The 18,094-nt window shown below is 41.5% G+C and overlaps 1 protein-coding gene and 1 pseudogene across 2 annotated transcripts in view; one reads left to right on the top strand and one right to left on the bottom strand.

Annotated features, from left to right (window-relative positions):
• The window catches only part of LOC121649383, a 543,071-nt pseudogene that overhangs the window by 229,480 nt on the left and 295,497 nt on the right, over positions 1–18,094 (top strand).
• c5 (complement component 5) overlaps positions 1–18,094 on the bottom strand; it is a 99,763-nt gene that overhangs the window by 49,736 nt on the left and 31,933 nt on the right. Inside the window, exons 20-27 of one of the 2 annotated variants that reach the window (XM_042000151.1) lie at positions 15,791–15,933; positions 12,642–12,869; positions 3,921–3,981; positions 3,738–3,827; positions 3,425–3,637; positions 3,221–3,296; positions 627–786; positions 443–547 (exon numbers count right to left, since the gene is read on the bottom strand). In XM_042000151.1, the coding sequence (XP_041856085.1) occupies positions 443–547; positions 627–786; positions 3,221–3,296; positions 3,425–3,637; positions 3,738–3,827; positions 3,921–3,981; positions 12,642–12,869; positions 15,791–15,933 (1,076 nt within the window). The remainder of the gene's footprint in view (positions 1–442; positions 548–626; positions 787–3,220; positions 3,297–3,424; positions 3,638–3,737; positions 3,828–3,920; positions 3,982–12,641; positions 12,870–15,790; positions 15,934–18,094) is intronic. The other variant, XM_042000152.1, reaches the window with a different exon arrangement.

Below are 18,094 nucleotides of genomic sequence, written 5' to 3'. Positions count from 1 at the left end.
CTCCTCTCCTCTCCTCCCCTCCCCTCTCCTCCCCTCTCCTCCCCTCTCCTCTCCTCTCCTCTCCTCTCCTCTCCTCTCCTCCCCTCCCCTCTCCTCCCCTCTCCTCCCCTCCCCTCTCCTCTCCTCTCCTCTCCTCCCCTCCCCTCTCCTCTCCTCCCCTCCCCTCCCCTCCCCTCCCCTCTCCTCTCCTCCCCTCCCCTCCCCTCTCCTCTCCTCTCCTCCCCTCCCCTCTCCTCCCCTCTCCTCCCCTCTCCTCTCCTCTCCTCTCCTCTCCTCTCCTCCCCTCCCCTCTCCTCCCCTCTCCTCCCCTCCCCTCTCCTCTCCTCTCCTCTCCTCTCCTCCCCTCCCCTCTCCTCTCCTCCCCTCCCCTCCCCTCCCCTCTCCTCTCCTCTCCTCCCCTGCCCTCTCCTCTCCTCTCCTCGGGGATGACAGGTGTTCTCACTTTAAGCTGCAGGGTATTCTCTCTGATGCTTGTTGCTCTGACCAAGGCGATCAGGACAAAAGACGTCAGATACACCGACTGTTCCAGAGGATCTGACCCCTCCACCTGCACACAAACACCAGACAAACCTCAGGCCTCATTCTGAGCAATGAAAGGCCAAATTCTGAGCTGGAGAACCGCTGACCATGGCTTTGTCTGATTTGTAGGAGGACTTCTCAGCAAAGGATCCATCCTGTTGTTGAGCGCTGTTAATCAGCCATGACACAGAGTTTGAAAGAGACTGATGGTCCACACGTACAAATGCATCTGCGCTGGACAGAACACCCACCACCTCAGCGGTGACCCTGACAGACAACAAAGAGGGAAAAGAGTTACGTTTGGATGAAAACCAGAAATAAGTTGTACAAATGTAGAAGTCTGAATATTAAATGTGCTCCAGTATCAAACATGTCATACCTGTATTAGGTTATTACGAGAGAGTTATTCTACTTGAGAACTTGAATGAGCTTAACTTTGATACTTACACAGTAGAGCATTAAACATCTGGAGTAAAAATATGCAGCTGGGTTTAATGGTCTCAAACTGAGTGACATTATCTTATTTTGTGTTTTTGTCCTCGACCCGAAGTAGCAACAATTAAAACAACAATGAGGCAACCTGTAACTTCACTGGCTTTTGGGGGGAAATGATAATAAGAAAAGAATAAAACTGCTGGACTGAAATGAAGATTTTTCAAATCAAACTGGTCCAGCTGGTTCTGCTGGTGTTCACCAGGTCTAACAGAGTTAATGCGCCATTATTCCACTTATCACCGGAGATATTGAAGTGTATCAGTCATGTGACATGTTGGCTCTCAGGTGCCTTCTCTCTGCACTGGTTGGTAAATGCTGCTGGCTGTGGCAGAACAATGCCAGTGATGAGACAGACATGTCCGCCCCAGGTAAGTGGGTTGGTGCAGCAATCCATGCTATACTGCACTGTGCGTTGTACGATATCTTTTTGTGAACATGGTGATATAGTATATTTTCTAACTACTACTGAGATATATGATGAATGGTTCAGTTATATGTTTATGCACAGGTGTATTGTGATGCCTTTTGGTCAAAGACTGTGATCAGCCTATTGTGAGTAATTTACATAAATAAGAAACAAAAGGAGTTCATAGTTAATAAATGGTAAAAGTAATTTCATGCTAAGAAGAGTTCAAATGTTTGGGGTTTGAAATCTAATCAGAGTGAGACATCTGTATCACAATGAACTTTGTCATATTGTACGTGTAGCAAAGTGAGCGAGTGTGCGCTCTTACCATAGAACAATGAGGAAACGGCTCATAAATACGCTAAATGTTCCCCTACATACTTGTGTCTTGGGAAACCTTCGTCTTTGTGAGTATTAATGTGTTCAGAAAACACTTACCTGTGTGTTAAAGGTATTTTGGTTGTCTAAAATGTGCCAATGTAATGCACAATTGTTTCAGCTAGGCTAACCAACTTAAGTGTGCTATTAAGAAGTGTCTATCAGTTAGTGATTTGTTTTTCCCTCTCTATGTTTCAGTTACAAAAACCACAAGCAATATAAAAAGTACATAAAAGATCTTCAATGAGATCAAGAAAAGCAAGCCTTGTGTGGAGAACATTTTTTTTACTTTTTTGCTTTTTCTCTGGCTGTCTAGCTTCACATAGTCACGTGTTGTGAGGACAGCACATGTAGGTATGATGCAAGCGATCTAAGCCAGCTAACCTCCCCATGCTAAAGAGGCTTTCTGTCTGTTAGAGCGTGTTGCATGTGAACCACCTGTGAGAGTCCACTGTGTCTGACCAGCATCCTTTTGTTTGTTCAAAACAAGCAGTGACCAGATCAACAAGCTTTCTCTCGTCTTATAGCCATACACGACACAGAGTAACTATTTAAAGATTCCTTGGACCAGCCAGAACCGAGACTGACCTGTTTACACAAGCATCATGTCCTGCCACATATTCTCAGTTTTGGAGAATTTGTAACTCAGTTAGACCAACGCGTTTGAACATTTTCCTCTTTAACCAGGTGGGGTTTCTCCAGGGTATTTGCCCTGCTAGAAGGTGAAACTCCATCCTGGTCTCAAATCTCTGGAGGTTTTCCTCCAGAATTTTCCTCTGTTTGTCACCATTCATCATTCCCTTAGTTCTGACTAGTTTTCCAGTCCCTGTGATGAAGAACATTTCCCCAGTATGATGCTGCCACCACTGTGCTTCACTGTGGGGATGCTGCTCTTGGACTGATGAGAGGTAATAAACATCTTCATTGTCCAGTATGTGAGTTTCCGTTGGACAGTCCTATCCAAGCCGTTTTTTGTGCTGACATGTTCTTTACATTTGCATCTTCAGGGGGCAAACTTATGCCCCCTGGATGGAACAGATGGACCAGGAACACAATGTTATATTTACAGTCAAAATAATTAAAATTTCCAGATATAGTGCATTATCGAACAGCACAAATAATGTTTAGGGCCACAAACAATTTAATACCAGGAAACATCTAGACAATGTAATAGTAATGTCTATATTGTGTTCCAGTAGTCCATTTCTCATCATAGTGACCTGGTTCCTCAGTTCCTGACACAGACCTTGTGTATATATATATATATATATATATATATATATATATATATATACATATATATCGAACAAAGGTCTGTGTCAGGAACTGAGGAACCAAATATATATATATAGTTAGCAGAAGTAAAACAGATGTAGTACATTTGCTCTGTAAAGGCTGTTTAGACATATGCTGATGGCCCACCTGGTGCTGCCTTCTCCATCCCTCCACATACTGTAGCTGTTGTCTCCATTTAAGAATGAAGTGATGGCAATCTGGCCTACAAACACACAAAACAAACACACACACACACACACACACACACACACACACACACACACACACACACACACATTAAACAAATAGTTGACCGTTCGTTTCAGCACCATTTGTTTCCTGTCTCCTCACCATCCTTAATCTTCTGTCTCATATCGGCTGAGCTCTTCAGGATGTCTGGTCCCAGCAGGCCCCAGTTTCTGGTCGCCTCCAGGTAATCATACACTTGGACGTAGGGGAGGAGTCTTTCCAGCTCTCCCATCGCCGACCCTTCCGGCGTACTTATGAGCTGTCTGAAGCCCTTAGGGTTGCTTATCACAGTTACAACTTCACCTGGAAGCTCCCCTGTTTCACAACAACACACATGTGCATGTTTGGGTGAATAACTTGTGCAGGTGCTATCAGTCTAGATAAAGCTACTGGTGCTGTGTGCAGACAAATGTACCGTTGATCGTCAGCACTCTCTGCACACCTGAGCTCGGAACCATGTTCTCTGGTAATTTGTTCTTCAGCTCCACTTCGATCTTTTCTGAACCTACAACAGCATCAAACACACAACAGACCCAAATCAGGAAACAGCCAAGAGGTGAAGCAGAACCTCCAACAGGGCTGCAGGTCTGACACTCACCATAGATCCCCTGTGGGTCCAGTCGCCCTCCAGAATTCACCTCCTGTCTCACTCCATCAGGCTGTAAACAAAGTCAGAGACTGAAGTAGTGGACGTGATAAGAACGGTGCTAGTGAGCAGCCACTTTGTGGCATGAATATTGATCCTCAAAACTCCATGTGATTTTTTTTCCTTTTATATTAACATAAACCAGAAGGCTGGAGATTGTCATCCCAGTATAAACCAGTCTGTTGCAGCTGAAGTTTTAATCCCAGTATAAACTAGTCTGTTGAAGGTGAAGCTTTTAATCCCATTATAGACCCGTCTGTAGCAGCTGGTTCTTTTAATGCCAGTATAAACCAGTCTGTAGCGGCTTTTAATCCCAGTATGAAACCAGTGTGTAGAAGCCTTGAATCCCAGTATAAACCAGTGTGTAGCAGTTTTTAATCCCAGTGTAAACCAGCCTGTAGCAGCTGAAGCTTTTAATCCCAGTATAAACCAGTCTGTAGCGGCTTTTAATCCCAGTATGAACCAGTGTGTAGCAGCCTTGAATCCCAGTATAAACCAGTGTGTAGCAGTTTTTAATCCCAGTGTAAACCAGCGTGTAGCAGCTGAAGCTTTTCATCCCAATATAAACCAGTATGTAGCAGTTGAAGCTTTTAATCCCAGTATAAACCCGTCTGAAGCGGCTTTTATTCCTGGTATAAACCAGCCTGTAGCAGCCTTCAATCCCAGTATGAACCAGTGTGTAGCAGCTTTTAATCCCATTATAAACCAGTGTGTAGCCGTTTTTAATCCCAGTGTAAACCAGTGTGTAGCAGCTGAAGCTTTTAATCCCAGTATAAACTAGTCTGTTAAAGGTGAAGCTTTTAATCCCGGTATAAACCAGTCTATAGCGGCTATTAATCCCAGTATGAACCAGCGTGTAGCAGCTTTGAATTCCAGTATAAACCAGTGTGTAGCAGCTTTGAATCACAGTATAAACCAGTGTGTAGCAGTTTTTAATCCCAGTGTAAAACAGTGTGTAGCAGCTGAAGCTTTTCATCCCAATATAAACCAGTATGTAGCAGTTGAAGCTTTTAATCCCAGCATAAACTAGTCTATTGAAGGTGAAGCTTTTCATCCCAGTGTAAACCAGTCTATAGAAGTTGACACTTTTAATGCCAGTATAAACCAGCCTGTAGCAGCTTTTAATCCCAGTATAAACCAGTGTGTAGCAGCTTTTAATCCCAGTATAAACCAGTGTGTAGCAGCTTTGAATCCCAGTATACACCAGTGTGTAGCAGCTTTTAATCCCAGTGTAAACCAGTATGTAGCAGCTGAAGTTTTTCATCCCAATATAAACAAATATGTAGCAGTTGAAGCTTTTAATCCCATTATAAACCAGTCTGTTGCAGCTGAAGCTTTTAATCCCAGTATAAACTAGTCTGTTGAAGGTGAAGCTTTTAATCCCATTATAAACCTGTGTGTAGAGGCTTTTAACGCCAATATAAACCAGTCTGTAGCAGCTTTTAATCCCAGTATAAACCAGTGTGTAGCAGTTTTTAATCCCAGTGAAAATCAGTCTGTAGCAACTGAAGCTTTTCATCCCAATATAAACCAGTATGTAGCAGCTGAAGCTTGTAATCCCAGTATAAGCTAGTCTGTTAAAGGTGAAGTTTTTAATTCCATTATAAACCAGTCTATAGCGACTTTTAATCCCAGTAAAAACCAGCCTGTAGCAGCTTTCAATCCCACTATGAACCAGTCTGTAGCAGCTTTTAATCCCATTATAAACCAGTCTGGAGCAGTTTTTAATCCCAGTGTAAACCAGGGTGTAGCAGCTGAAGCTTTTCATATCAGTATAAACCAGTATATTGCTGTTGAAGCTTTTAATCCCAGTATAAACTAGTCTGTTGAAAGTGAGGCTTTTAATCCCAGTATAAACCTGTCTGTAGCAGCTTTTAATCCCAGTATAAACCAGCCTGTAGAAGCTTGTAATCCCAGTAAAAACCAGTGTGTAGCAGTTTTTAATCCCAGTAGAAACCAGTTTCTTGCTGCTGAAGCTTTTCATCCGAATATAAACCAGTCTGTTGCAGCTTGAAGCTATTAATCCCACTATAAACCAGTCTGTTGCAGCTGAAGCTTTTAATCCCACTATAAACCAGTCTGTTCCAGCTGAAGCTTTTCATCCCAGCATAAACCAGCCTGTAGCAGCTTTTAATCCCAGTATAAACCAGTCTGTAGCAGCTCACGCTTTTAAACCCAGTATAAACCAGTCTGTAGCAACTGAAGCTTTTAATCCCAGTGTAAACCAGTCTGTAGAAGCTGAAGCTTTTAATCCCACTATAAACCAGTCTGATGCAGCTGAAGCTTTTCATCCCAGTATAAACCAGTCAATAGAAGATGAAGCTTTTAATCCCAGTATAAACCAGTCTGTAGAAGCTGAAGCTTTTAATCCCAGTATAAACCAGTCTGTTGCAGCTGAAGCTATTAATCCCAGTATAAACCAGTCTGTAGCAGTTGAAGCTTTTAATCCCAGTATAAACTAGTCTGTTGCAGCTGAAGCTTTTAATCCCACTATAAACCAGTCTGTTGCAGCTGAAGCTTTTCATCCCAGTATAAACCAGTCTATAGAAGCTGAAGCTTTTAATCCCAGTATAAACCAGTCTGTTGCAGCTGAAGCTTTTCATCCCAGTGTAAACCAGTCTATAGAAGCTGACGCTTTTAATCCCAGTATATACCGTATAAACCAGTGTGTAGCAGCTTTTAACCCCAGTATAAACCAGTTTGTAGCAGTTTTTAATCCCAGTATAAGCCAGTGTGTAGCAGCTGAAGTTTTTCATCCCAATATAAACCAGTATGTAGCAGCTGAAGCTTTTAATCCCAGTATAAACCAGTCTGTTGCAGCTGAAGCTTTTAATCCCATTATAAACCAGTCTGTAGCAGTTGAAGCTTTTAATCCCAGTATAAACCAGTCTGTTGAAGGTGAAGCTTTTAACTCCATTATTAATCAGTCTGTAGCAACTGAAGCTTTTAATCCCAGTGTAAACCAGTCTGTAGAAGCTGAAGCTTTTCATCCCAGTATAAACCAGTCTGTAGCAGCTGAAGCTTTTAATCCTAGTATAAACCAGTCTGTTGAAGGTGAAGCTTTTAACTCCATTATTAACCAGTCTGTTGCAGCTGAAGCTTGTAATCCCAGCATAAACCAGTCTGTAGCAGTTGAAGCTTTTAATCACAGTATAAACCAGTCTGATGCAGCTGAAGCTTTTAATCCCAGTATAACCCAGTCTATAGAAGCTGAACCTTTTAATCAAGTATTAACCAGTCTATAGAAGCTGAAGCTTTTAATCCCAGTATAAACCAGTCTGTAGAAGCTGAAGCTTTTAATCCCAGCATAAACCAGTCTGTAGCAGCTGAAGCTTTTAATCCCAGTATAAACCAGTCTATAGAAGCTGAAGCTTTTAATCAAGTATTAACCAGTCTGTAGAAGCTGAAGCTTTTAATCCCAGTTTAAACCAGTCTGTAGAAGCTGAAGCTTTTAATCCCAGCATAAACCAGTCTGTAGCAGTTGAAGCTTTTAATCCCAGTATAACCCAGTCTATAGAAGCTGAAGCTTTTAATCAAGTATTAACCAGTCTGTAGAAGCTGAAGCTTTTAATCCCAGCATAAACCAGTCTGTAGCAGTTGAAGCTTTTAATCCCAGTATAAACCAGTCTGTAGCAACTGAAGTTTTTAATTCCAGTGTAAACCAGTCTGTAGCAGCTTTTAATCCCAGTATAATCCAGTCTATAGCAGTTGAAGCTTTTAATCCCAGTATAAGCCAGTGTGTAGCAGCTGAAGTTTTTCATCCCAATATAAACCAGTGTGTAGCAGCTGAAGCTTTTAATCCCAGTATAAACCAGTCTGTAGCAGTTGAAGCTTTTAATCCCAGTATAAACCAGTCTGTTGAAGGTGAAGCTTTTAACTCCATTATTAATCAGTCTGTAGCAACTGAAGCTTTTAATCCCAGTGTAAACCAGTCTGTAGAAGCTGAAGCTTTTCATCCCAGTATAAACCAGTCTATAGAAGCTGAAGCTTTTAATCCCGGCATAAACCAGTGTGTAGCAGTTGAAGCTTTTAATCCCAGTATAAACAAGTCTGTAGCAGTTGAAGCTTTTAATCCCAGTATAAACCAGTCTGTAGAAGCTGAAGCTTTTAATCCCAGTATAAACCAGTCTGTTGCAGCTGAAGCTATTAATCCCAGTATAAACCAGTCTGTAGCAGTTGAAGCTTTTAATCCCAGTATAAACTAGTCTGTTGCAGCTGAAGCTTTTAATCCCACTATAAACCAGTCTGTTGCAGCTGAAGCTTTTCATCCCAGTATAAACCAGTCTATAGAAGCTGAAGCTTTTAATCCCAGTATAAACCAGTCTGTTGCAGCTGAAGCTTTTCATCCCAGTGTAAACCAGTCTATAGAAGCTGACGCTTTTAATCCCAGTATATACCGTATAAACCAGTGTGTAGCAGCTTTTAACCCCAGTATAAACCAGTTTGTAGCAGTTTTTAATCCCAGTATAAGCCAGTGTGTAGCAGCTGAAGTTTTTCATCCCAATATAAACCAGTATGTAGCAGCTGAAGCTTTTAATCCCAGTTTAAACCAGTCTGTAGAAGCTGAAGCTTTTAATCCCAGCATAAACCAGTCTGTAGCAGTTGAAGCTTTTAATCCCAGTATAACCCAGTCTATAGAAGCTGAAGCTTTTAATCAAGTATTAACCAGTCTGTAGAAGCTGAAGCTTTTAATCCCAGCATAAACCAGTCTGTAGCAGTTGAAGCTTTTAATCCCAGTATAAACCAGTCTGTAGCAACTGAAGTTTTTAATTCCAGTGTAAACCAGTCTGTAGCAGCTTTTAATCCCAGTATAATCCAGTCTATAGCAGTTGAAGCTTTTAATCCCAGTATAAGCCAGTGTGTAGCAGCTGAAGTTTTTCATCCCAATATAAACCAGTGTGTAGCAGCTGAAGCTTTTAATCCCAGTATAAACCAGTCTGTAGCAGTTGAAGCTTTTAATCCCAGTATAAACCAGTCTGTTGAAGGTGAAGCTTTTAACTCCATTATTAATCAGTCTGTAGCAACTGAAGCTTTTAATCCCAGTGTAAACCAGTCTGTAGAAGCTGAAGCTTTTCATCCCAGTATAAACCAGTCTATAGAAGCTGAAGCTTTTAATCCCGGCATAAACCAGTGTGTAGCAGTTGAAGCTTTTAATCCCAGTATAAACAAGTCTGTAGCAGTTGAAGCTTTTAATCCCAGTATAAACCAGTCTGTAGAAGCTGAAGTTTTTCATCCCAATATAAACCAGTATGTAGCAGCTGAAGCTTTTAATCCCAGTATAAACCAGTCTGTTGCAGCTGAAGCTTTTAATCCCATTATAAACCAGTCTGTAGCAGTTGAAGCTTTTAATCCCAGTATAAACCAGTCTGTTGAAGGTGAAGCTTTTAACTCCATTATTAATCAGTCTGTAGCAACTGAAGCTTTTAATCCCAGTGTAAACCAGTCTGTAGAAGCTGAAGCTTTTCATCCCAGTATAAACCAGTCTGTAGCAGCTGAAGCTTTTAATCCTAGTATAAACCAGTCTGTTGAAGGTGAAGCTTTTAACTCCATTATTAACCAGTCTGTTGCAGCTGAAGCTTGTAATCCCAGCATAAACCAGTCTGTAGCAGTTGAAGCTTTTAATCACAGTATAAACCAGTCTGATGCAGCTGAAGCTTTTAATCCCAGTATAACCCAGTCTATAGAAGCTGAACCTTTTAATCAAGTATTAACCAGTCTATAGAAGCTGAAGCTTTTAATCCCAGTATAAACCAGTCTGTAGAAGCTGAAGCTTTTAATCCCAGCATAAACCAGTCTGTAGCAGCTGAAGCTTTTAATCCCAGTATAAACCAGTCTATAGAAGCTGAAGCTTTTAATCAAGTATTAACCAGTCTGTAGAAGCTGAAGCTTTTAATCCCAGTTTAAACCAGTCTGTAGAAGCTGAAGCTTTTAATCCCAGCATAAACCAGTCTGTAGCAGTTGAAGCTTTTAATCCCAGTATAACCCAGTCTATAGAAGCTGAAGCTTTTAATCAAGTATTAACCAGTCTGTAGAAGCTGAAGCTTTTAATCCCAGCATAAACCAGTCTGTAGCAGTTGAAGCTTTTAATCCCAGTATAAACCAGTCTGTAGCAACTGAAGTTTTTAATTCCAGTGTAAACCAGTCTGTAGCAGCTTTTAATCCCAGTATAATCCAGTCTATAGCAGTTGAAGCTTTTAATCCCAGTATAAGCCAGTGTGTAGCAGCTGAAGTTTTTCATCCCAATATAAACCAGTGTGTAGCAGCTGAAGCTTTTAATCCCAGTATAAACCAGTCTGTAGCAGTTGAAGCTTTTAATCCCAGTATAAACCAGTCTGTTGAAGGTGAAGCTTTTAACTCCATTATTAATCAGTCTGTAGCAACTGAAGCTTTTAATCCCAGTGTAAACCAGTCTGTAGAAGCTGAAGCTTTTCATCCCAGTATAAACCAGTCTATAGAAGCTGAAGCTTTTAATCCCGGCATAAACCAGTGTGTAGCAGTTGAAGCTTTTAATCCCAGTATAAACAAGTCTGTAGCAGTTGAAGCTTTTAATCCCAGTATAAAGCAGTCTGTAGCAGCTGAAGCTTTTAATCCTAGTATAAACCAGTCTGTTGAAGGTGAAGCTTTTAACTCCATTATTAACCAGTCTCTAGAAGCTGAAGCTTTTAATCCCAGCATAAACCAGTCTGTTGCAGCTGAAGCTTTTCATCCCAGTATAAACCAGTCTGTTGCAGCTGAAGCTTGTAATCCCAGCATAAATCAGTCTGTTGCAGCTGAAGCTTTTCATCCCAGTAGAAACCAGTCTATAGAAGCTGAAGCTTTTAATCCCAGTAAAAACCAGTCTGTAGAAGCTGAAGCTTTTAATCCCAGCATAAACCAGTCTGTAGCAGTTGAAGCTTTTAATCCCAGTATAAACCAGTCTATAGAAGCTGAAGCTCTTAATCCCAGTATAAACCAGTCTGTAGAAGCTGAAGCTTTTAATCCCAGCATAAACCAGTCTGTAGCAGTTGAAGCTTTTAATCCCAGTATAAACCAGTCTATAGAAGCTGAAGCTTTTAATCAAGTATTAACCAGTCTGTAGAAGCTGAAGCTTTTAATCCCAGTTTAAACCAGTCTGTAGAAGCTGAAGCTTTTAATCCCAGCATAAACCAGTCTGTAGCAGCTGAAGCTTTTAATCCCAGTATAAACCAGTCTATAGAAGCTGAAGCTTTTAATCAAGTATTAACCAGTCTATAGAAGCTGAAGCTTTTAATCCCAGTATAAACCAGTCTGTAGAAGCTGAAGCTTTTAATCCCAGCATAAACCAGTCTGTAGCAGTTGAAGCTTTTAATCCCAGTATAAACCAGTCTGTAGCAGCTGAAGCTTTTAATCCCAGTATAAACCAGTCTATAGAAGCTGAAGCTTTTAATCAAGTATTAACCAGTCTGTAGAAGCTGAAGCTTTTAATCCCAGTTTAAACCAGTCTGTAGAAGCTGAAGCTTTTAATCCCAGCATAAACCAGTCTGTAGCAGTTGAAGCTTTTAATCCCAGTATAAACCACTCTGTAGCAGCTGAAGCTTTTAATCCCAGTATAACCCAGTCTATAGAAGCTGAAGCTTTTAATCAAGTATTAACCAGTCTGTAGAAGCTGAAGCTTTTAATCCCAGCATAAACCAGTCTGTAGCAGTTGAAGCTTTTAATCCCAGTATAAACCAGTCTGTAGCAACTGAAGTTTTTAATTCCAGTGTAAACCAGTCTGTAGCAGCTTTTAATCCCAGTATAATCCAGTCTATAGCACCTTTTAGTCCCAGTATAAACTAGTCTGTAGCAGCTTTTAATCCCAGTATAAACCAGTCTGTAGAAGCTTTGAATCCCAGTATAAACCAGCCTGTAGCAGCTTTTAATCCCAGTATAAACCAGTCTGTAGCAGCTTTTAATCCCAGTATAAACCAGTGTGTAGCAGCTGTCAGACTGGGAGGTAAAATGATGTAAAATGAATGTATGAATAGATATAGCAGCATAAAGGTCGACCAGAAGAGGAAAGTAGAATTTATTACTAACAGAACTTTGTAGAAATAACACACAGATCAACAGTGACCAAGCCTTTTCTCATCTCATCGTTCTCTCAAGTCTTGGCTTTCAGGAGATAAAATATTGACATTGAAACAAAACACAACAGAAACTATTTCCATGTTTCCACTTTTTCCTCCTGGTGTCACGTGTTGATCTTTGGCTGCTCATGATTGGACATTACATCAATCTAAGCTCTCTGATTGGTGGAAAGTCTGACAGGAAGTGGCTAAATAGAGGTCTCTTAGCAACATAGTAATGATGGTGATCTTTTTATAATGAAATGTGATAAATAGTGCTGTTATCATGGATCATCCTGGATGGGATAGAAATGTCTTGGAAACCTCCGTAGATTACCTAAACGGTAGCTATCCATCCATAGTTTACCCCACAGAGCCACACACCACCGCTCCTGGTGGTAGAATAGATGGACCTCGGGGAGATCTGCTGGAGGTTTAAGGGTTAATGATGGGGAGTTGTTAGAAATGTTCCAGACCTGAACATCACAGTCTGGTCCAGACTAAAGGTTTTAACCTGCAGGGTTCTGGAGCTGCTGACTGAATCAGGATGAACTTCCCCCTGTTCAGTAACATCTGCTTCCTTTCACCTCTTCATGCAGGTACATACCACTACTCGTAGCTTCTTCTCCACGATGTCCCCGTTCTTTTCTGGTGTTTTCAGTGTAAATCTCAAGGTGTGTAATCCAGGCTCCAGGCCCAGCACGGTGAAGCTCACTGTGGCCACCCCACCTGGAGACAGACGCTTATAGTTGCAGGGTGTGGCATGTTTCCCGTCCTCCACCAGCTCAGACTGCAGCAGGCAGACCTCCTGGCCGGCCATCAGTGTCACGCAATACTGAGGGTGGAAAAGTAGCAGTCATGCACAACACAGTGTCTGCTACCATGATCATTTCTGAAAGCATCCACATCATGGAGTATAGATGTGAGTTCAGCTCTGGATTCCTTAAAAAGTTGATAGATGTGATATCATAGATCCTCCTACATTATCCTTGATGGCCAAAGTGCCCATTTGTCCTCACCTTTTCTTTGTTTTTTGTTTGTATTGCACGTGTGTGTGTGTCTGTCTGTGTGTGTGTGTGTGTGTGTGTGTGTGTGTGTGTGTGTGTGTGTGTGTGTGTGTGTGTGTGTGTGTGTGTGTGTGTGTGTGTGTGTGTGTGGGTGTGTGAAAGTCTGTCGGCGTGGCCCCAAAATAACAAATAAAACAGAATAAGAATTTAGATCTCCCTAGACGTGGCCTCCTGCAGTGAAGCAGCTGGAGACGGTGGTTTAGGACCTGAGGGACAAGTAACCAGCTGCTGGGCCGGTGAGGAGGTTCTGTAGCAGGTTTTGCTTGTGCTTGGTGGATTCTTGCAACATGACTGAGGAAATGAAGCGAGTATCCGTGTATGCGTGTCTGACTCTGGACACACCTCTCTAAGGTACCAAATTCCCTCATTAATCAGTTTCCATTAGTCTGTCCTTGATGCAGATATCAGAACCAGGGTTCACAGAGAAACTAACCTTCTGGGCACTAGCGCCCATGTCCTGTTTCAGGGTAAGTTTACACTGTGGGTTTATGGTAGCTTTACTGTGTGGGGTAGGGCAGGTTTACTTTGTGGGTTAGGACAGGCTACTCTGTGGGTTTTTGGTAGGTTTACTCTCTGGGGTAGGGTAGGTTTACTCTGTGCATTAGGTTAGGGTAGTCTACTCTGTGGGTAGGCAGGTTTACTCTGTGGGTCAGGGTAGGCTACTCTGTGGGTTTTTGGTAGGTTTACTCTGTGGGTAGGGCAGGTTTACTCTGTGGGTTAGGGTAGGCTACTCTGTGGGTTTATGGTAGGTTTACTCTGTGGGTAGGGCAGGTTTACTCTATTGGTTAGGGTAGACTACTCTGTGTGTTTTTGGTAGGTTTACTCTCTGGGGCAGGGTAGGTTTACTCTGTATTAGGTTAGGGTAGGCTACTCTGTGGGTAGGCAGGTTTACTCTGTGAGTTAGGGTAGGTTTACTCTCTGGGTTAGGGTAGGTTCACTCTGTGCATTAGGGTAGAGTAGGCCTGTGGTTTATTTCCCTGAACTTCTGAAACACTACTTTTCTACAGTTGGCATGATTGTGTTTTATGAAATCAGATTTTCCAGTGAACAGATATGTGTATAACATCACGTCTGAACTGTGAACAACCAGCATTCTATCAATGACCCCTTGAACCCTAGGGTTTTTGGAGGTGTTGTTCGCCTGAACAGACCTACCCAAATTAAATCAACAATAACTCTATAATTTTCAGGTCAATATACATAACCTTGGTCTCAATGGATAGGTAAGACCCTATGGAATATAAATCCAGAAACATTGTGAATGTTCATATGTCTGTGCAAATTGTGATAAACCATAGGTAAAAAAAAAACATGATCCTTGCCTAATTGTTTTTTCTTTTTTACACAAATGAAAACATCATGACAGAAATCATTCTGTGCATAAAGATACCACTGCATGCATTCAACAACTCCTTGACTACAACTGTACAAGGTTTCATGAGAACAGAACAAAGCTCATAGCTTTTATGCAGGTTTTAGTGTGGATAGTACCAGGCAGACTCTCCATTTGGCCACTTGGATCCCCAAACTGTGCCAAGTTGTGCTGTGTCTGTATTTCCTCCAGAGCTTCTAACACAGTGTATTTAGTTTTTTTTATTTCTTGGACATGTTTATGGCTTTTATCCTTCGTTCTAAATGGATAAAAAGTTATAATGAAGCAAAGAAATGAACGCTGTTCGATATTCGCTCTTTCCGGTGCGCCCACGTGCGTAACTGTAGCAAAATGACAACGATGCTCCTTTGTTTACGCGCAAGCATTTATACCTGACAGATAAAGCCTTGTTCAAGTGTAAGATATCTTTGGAAAGCTTGTAGGATGTAGAATTTGACCAAACTTTATTTACACTGCCAAGACCCACAACAAGACACCAAAATGGCTGTGAATGGGAGCATATGACATGTTAGTACATGACGCAGTTTCACCATTATGGATTACTACGCTGTGAGGTTTGGTCGAAGAACAATGTGGATAAACTGAAAATGATCACAAACAGGTAAGGAAATAAAAAATATTGCTGTTTGTGAGAATATCTTTGGGATTTGGTGTATTTGGTGATAAACATGCTGTCTGATAAGGCTAGCTGTGATATGTGAAGGTTAGCTTTGTGTTTGTTTTGAGACTGACGTGAGGTGCTTGGAGAATATCTTTTTATGCTTGGTATCATATGAAAGTTCAGCTTTTCTAGTTTCATTTGATATCCAACATGTTGGGGTGGAGTGAACGGATCGCGCGTTGTGTTGCATTTTGTTTCGGGTGTTACTGGTTATGGTGGCGCTGTTGTTTGTGGCATACGTATTTTAAAGTTGTTATTAAACCAATACTTTGTTGACTAAATGCATTTGGAGAGTTGATTTAGTGGCATTAGGTATTCTTCTTTAAGACACATAAATAAAATATCCTAACATCACTAAAGTAACTTTTTTACACACATGAACTTGTGTTTACACCTGTTGGACCCACCGGTGGGTCCGTCGGGCTTAAGAGGTTAAGCTGTAAGTGATAGAAGGAAAGTCTACAAACCAAGTCCACTGAAATAAAAAATAAATTACAAGCAGGTATTAAATTATTTATTCTATTCCAGATCGTGCTGATATTTTCTGATTTCTTTGTCACCAAAGGGAACTCTGACAGAGAAAGCCAGGACAAAGCCAGAGAAATGGGGTGTGTGGTTGAGTGTGTTGTTGGTACCGAGATGGTGTCGGGCAGCTGGTTGTATACAGATCCTTGTAGTTGCACCTGCTCTCCTCTGACCACCTGGTAGGGTAGCGGGATGTCCACGCTGAGTGGCAGATTGACCGACACCTTCACCGGGTCTGCAACGCACATACCTCCTGCATACGCAACAGAATCAATTCAGCACAGCTTTATTCATCTCTGCATGCAGCAACGTACAGCACGACATTAAAAGAGTAAAACGTCAGTGGTGCACAAAACCTGTACAACTACACAACTACAGAGGATGAAGATGATGCTGGGGGAATGTTGCATGAAGTAATTATGAAGTTTTTAAGGATAACTATAAATGAGAAAAGATGTTGAATATGGACCAGAGTTTATGATGGAAGTAAATCTATCTATCTATCTGTCTATCTGTCTATCTATCTATCTATCTATCTATCTATCTATCTATCTATCTATCTATCTATCTATCTATCTATCTATCTATCTATCTATCTATCTACAGGCTGTGCAGAATTATTAGGCAAGTTGTATTTTTGAGGATTAAATTTATTATAGAACAACAACTATGTTCGCAATGAACACAAAAGACTCATAAATATCAAAGCTGAATATTTTTGGAAGTTGGAGTGGGGCTTTTTTAGTTTTAGTATCTTAGGAGGATATCTGTGTGTGCAGGTGACTATTACTGTGCATAATTATTAAGCAACTTAACAAAAACCAAATATATACCCATTTCACTTATTTATTTTCACCAGGGAAACCAATATAACAACTCAAAATTTACAAATATACATTTCTGGCATTCAAAAACAAAACAAAAACAAATCAGTGACCAATATAACCACCTTTCTTTGCGAGGACACTCAAAAGCCTGCCATCCATAGATTCTGTCAGTGTCTTGATCTGTTCACGATCAACATTGCGTGCAGCAGCAACCACAGCCTCCCAGACCCTGTTCAGAGAGGTGTACTGTTTTCCCTCCCTGTAGATCTCACATTTGATGAGGGACCACAGGTTCTCTATGGGGTTAAGATCAGGTGAACAAGGAGGCCATGTCATTATTTTTTCTTCTTTTAGACCTTTTCTGGCCAGCCACGCAGTGGAGTACTTGGATGCGTGTGATGGAGCATTGTCCTGCATGAAAATCATGTTTTTCTTGAACGATGCTGACTTCTTCCTGTACCACTGCTTGAAGAAGGTGTCTTCCAGAAACTGGCAGTAGGACTGGGAGTTGAGCTTGACTCCATCCTCAACCCGAAAAGGTCCCACAAGCTCATCTTTGATGATACCAGCCCATACCAGTATCCCACCTCCACCTTGCTGGCGTCTGAGTCAGAGTGGAGCTCTCTGCCCTGTACTGATCCAGCCACGGGCCCATCCATCTGGCCCATCAAGACTCACTCTCATTTCATCAGTCCATAAAACCTTAGAAAAATCAGTCTTATGATATTTCTTGGCCCAGTCTTGACGTTTTATCTTGTGTGTCTTGTTCAGTGGTGGTCGTTTTTCAGCCTTCCTTACCTTGGCCATGTCCCTGAGTATTGCACACCTTGTGCTTCTTGGCACTCCAGTGATGTTGCAGCTCTGAAATATGGCAAAACTGGTGGCCAATGGCATCTTTGCAGCTTCACGCTTGATTTTCCTCAGTTCATGGGCAGTTATTTTGCGCCTTGTTTTTTAACACGCTTCTTGCGACCCTGTTGACTATTTTGAATGAAACGCTTGATTGTTCGATGATCACACCTCAAAAGCTTGGCAATTTTAAGAGTGCTGCATCCCTCTCCAAGACATCTCACTATTTTTGACTTTTCAGAGTCCGTCAAATCTCTCTTCTGACCCTTTTTGCCAAAGGAATGGAAGTTGCCTAATAATTATACACACCTGATATAGGGTGTTGATGTCATTAGACCACACCCCTTCTCATTACAGAGATGCACATTACCTGATATGCTTAATTGGTAGTAGGCTTTCAAGCCTGTACCGGTTGGAGTAGAACAACATGCATTCTGCACACACTCTATCTATCTATCTATCTATCTATCTATCTATCTATCTATCTATCTATCTATCTGTCTGTCTGTCTGTCTGTCTGTCTGTCTGTCTGTCTGTCTGTCTGTCTGTCTGTCTGTCTGTCTGTCTGTCTGTCTGTCTGTCTGTCTATCTATCTATCTATCTATCTAGACTCCAAGTGTAGGCTGTGCAAAGAGGGCCCTGAAACAATCCTCACAGCAGGGCATTGTGTCCAGAAACATCTGTGTAGAATATGGACTGCAGACCCCTAGGTCACAATGGCAAACACCTCCCAAGGTG

Source organism: Melanotaenia boesemani, chromosome 11 (genome assembly GCF_017639745.1).
Source record: "Melanotaenia boesemani isolate fMelBoe1 chromosome 11, fMelBoe1.pri, whole genome shotgun sequence".
In the NCBI taxonomy this organism is placed as follows: Eukaryota; Metazoa; Chordata; class Actinopteri; order Atheriniformes; family Melanotaeniidae; genus Melanotaenia; species Melanotaenia boesemani.
This window is presented reverse-complemented; position numbering and strand designations above follow the sequence as displayed.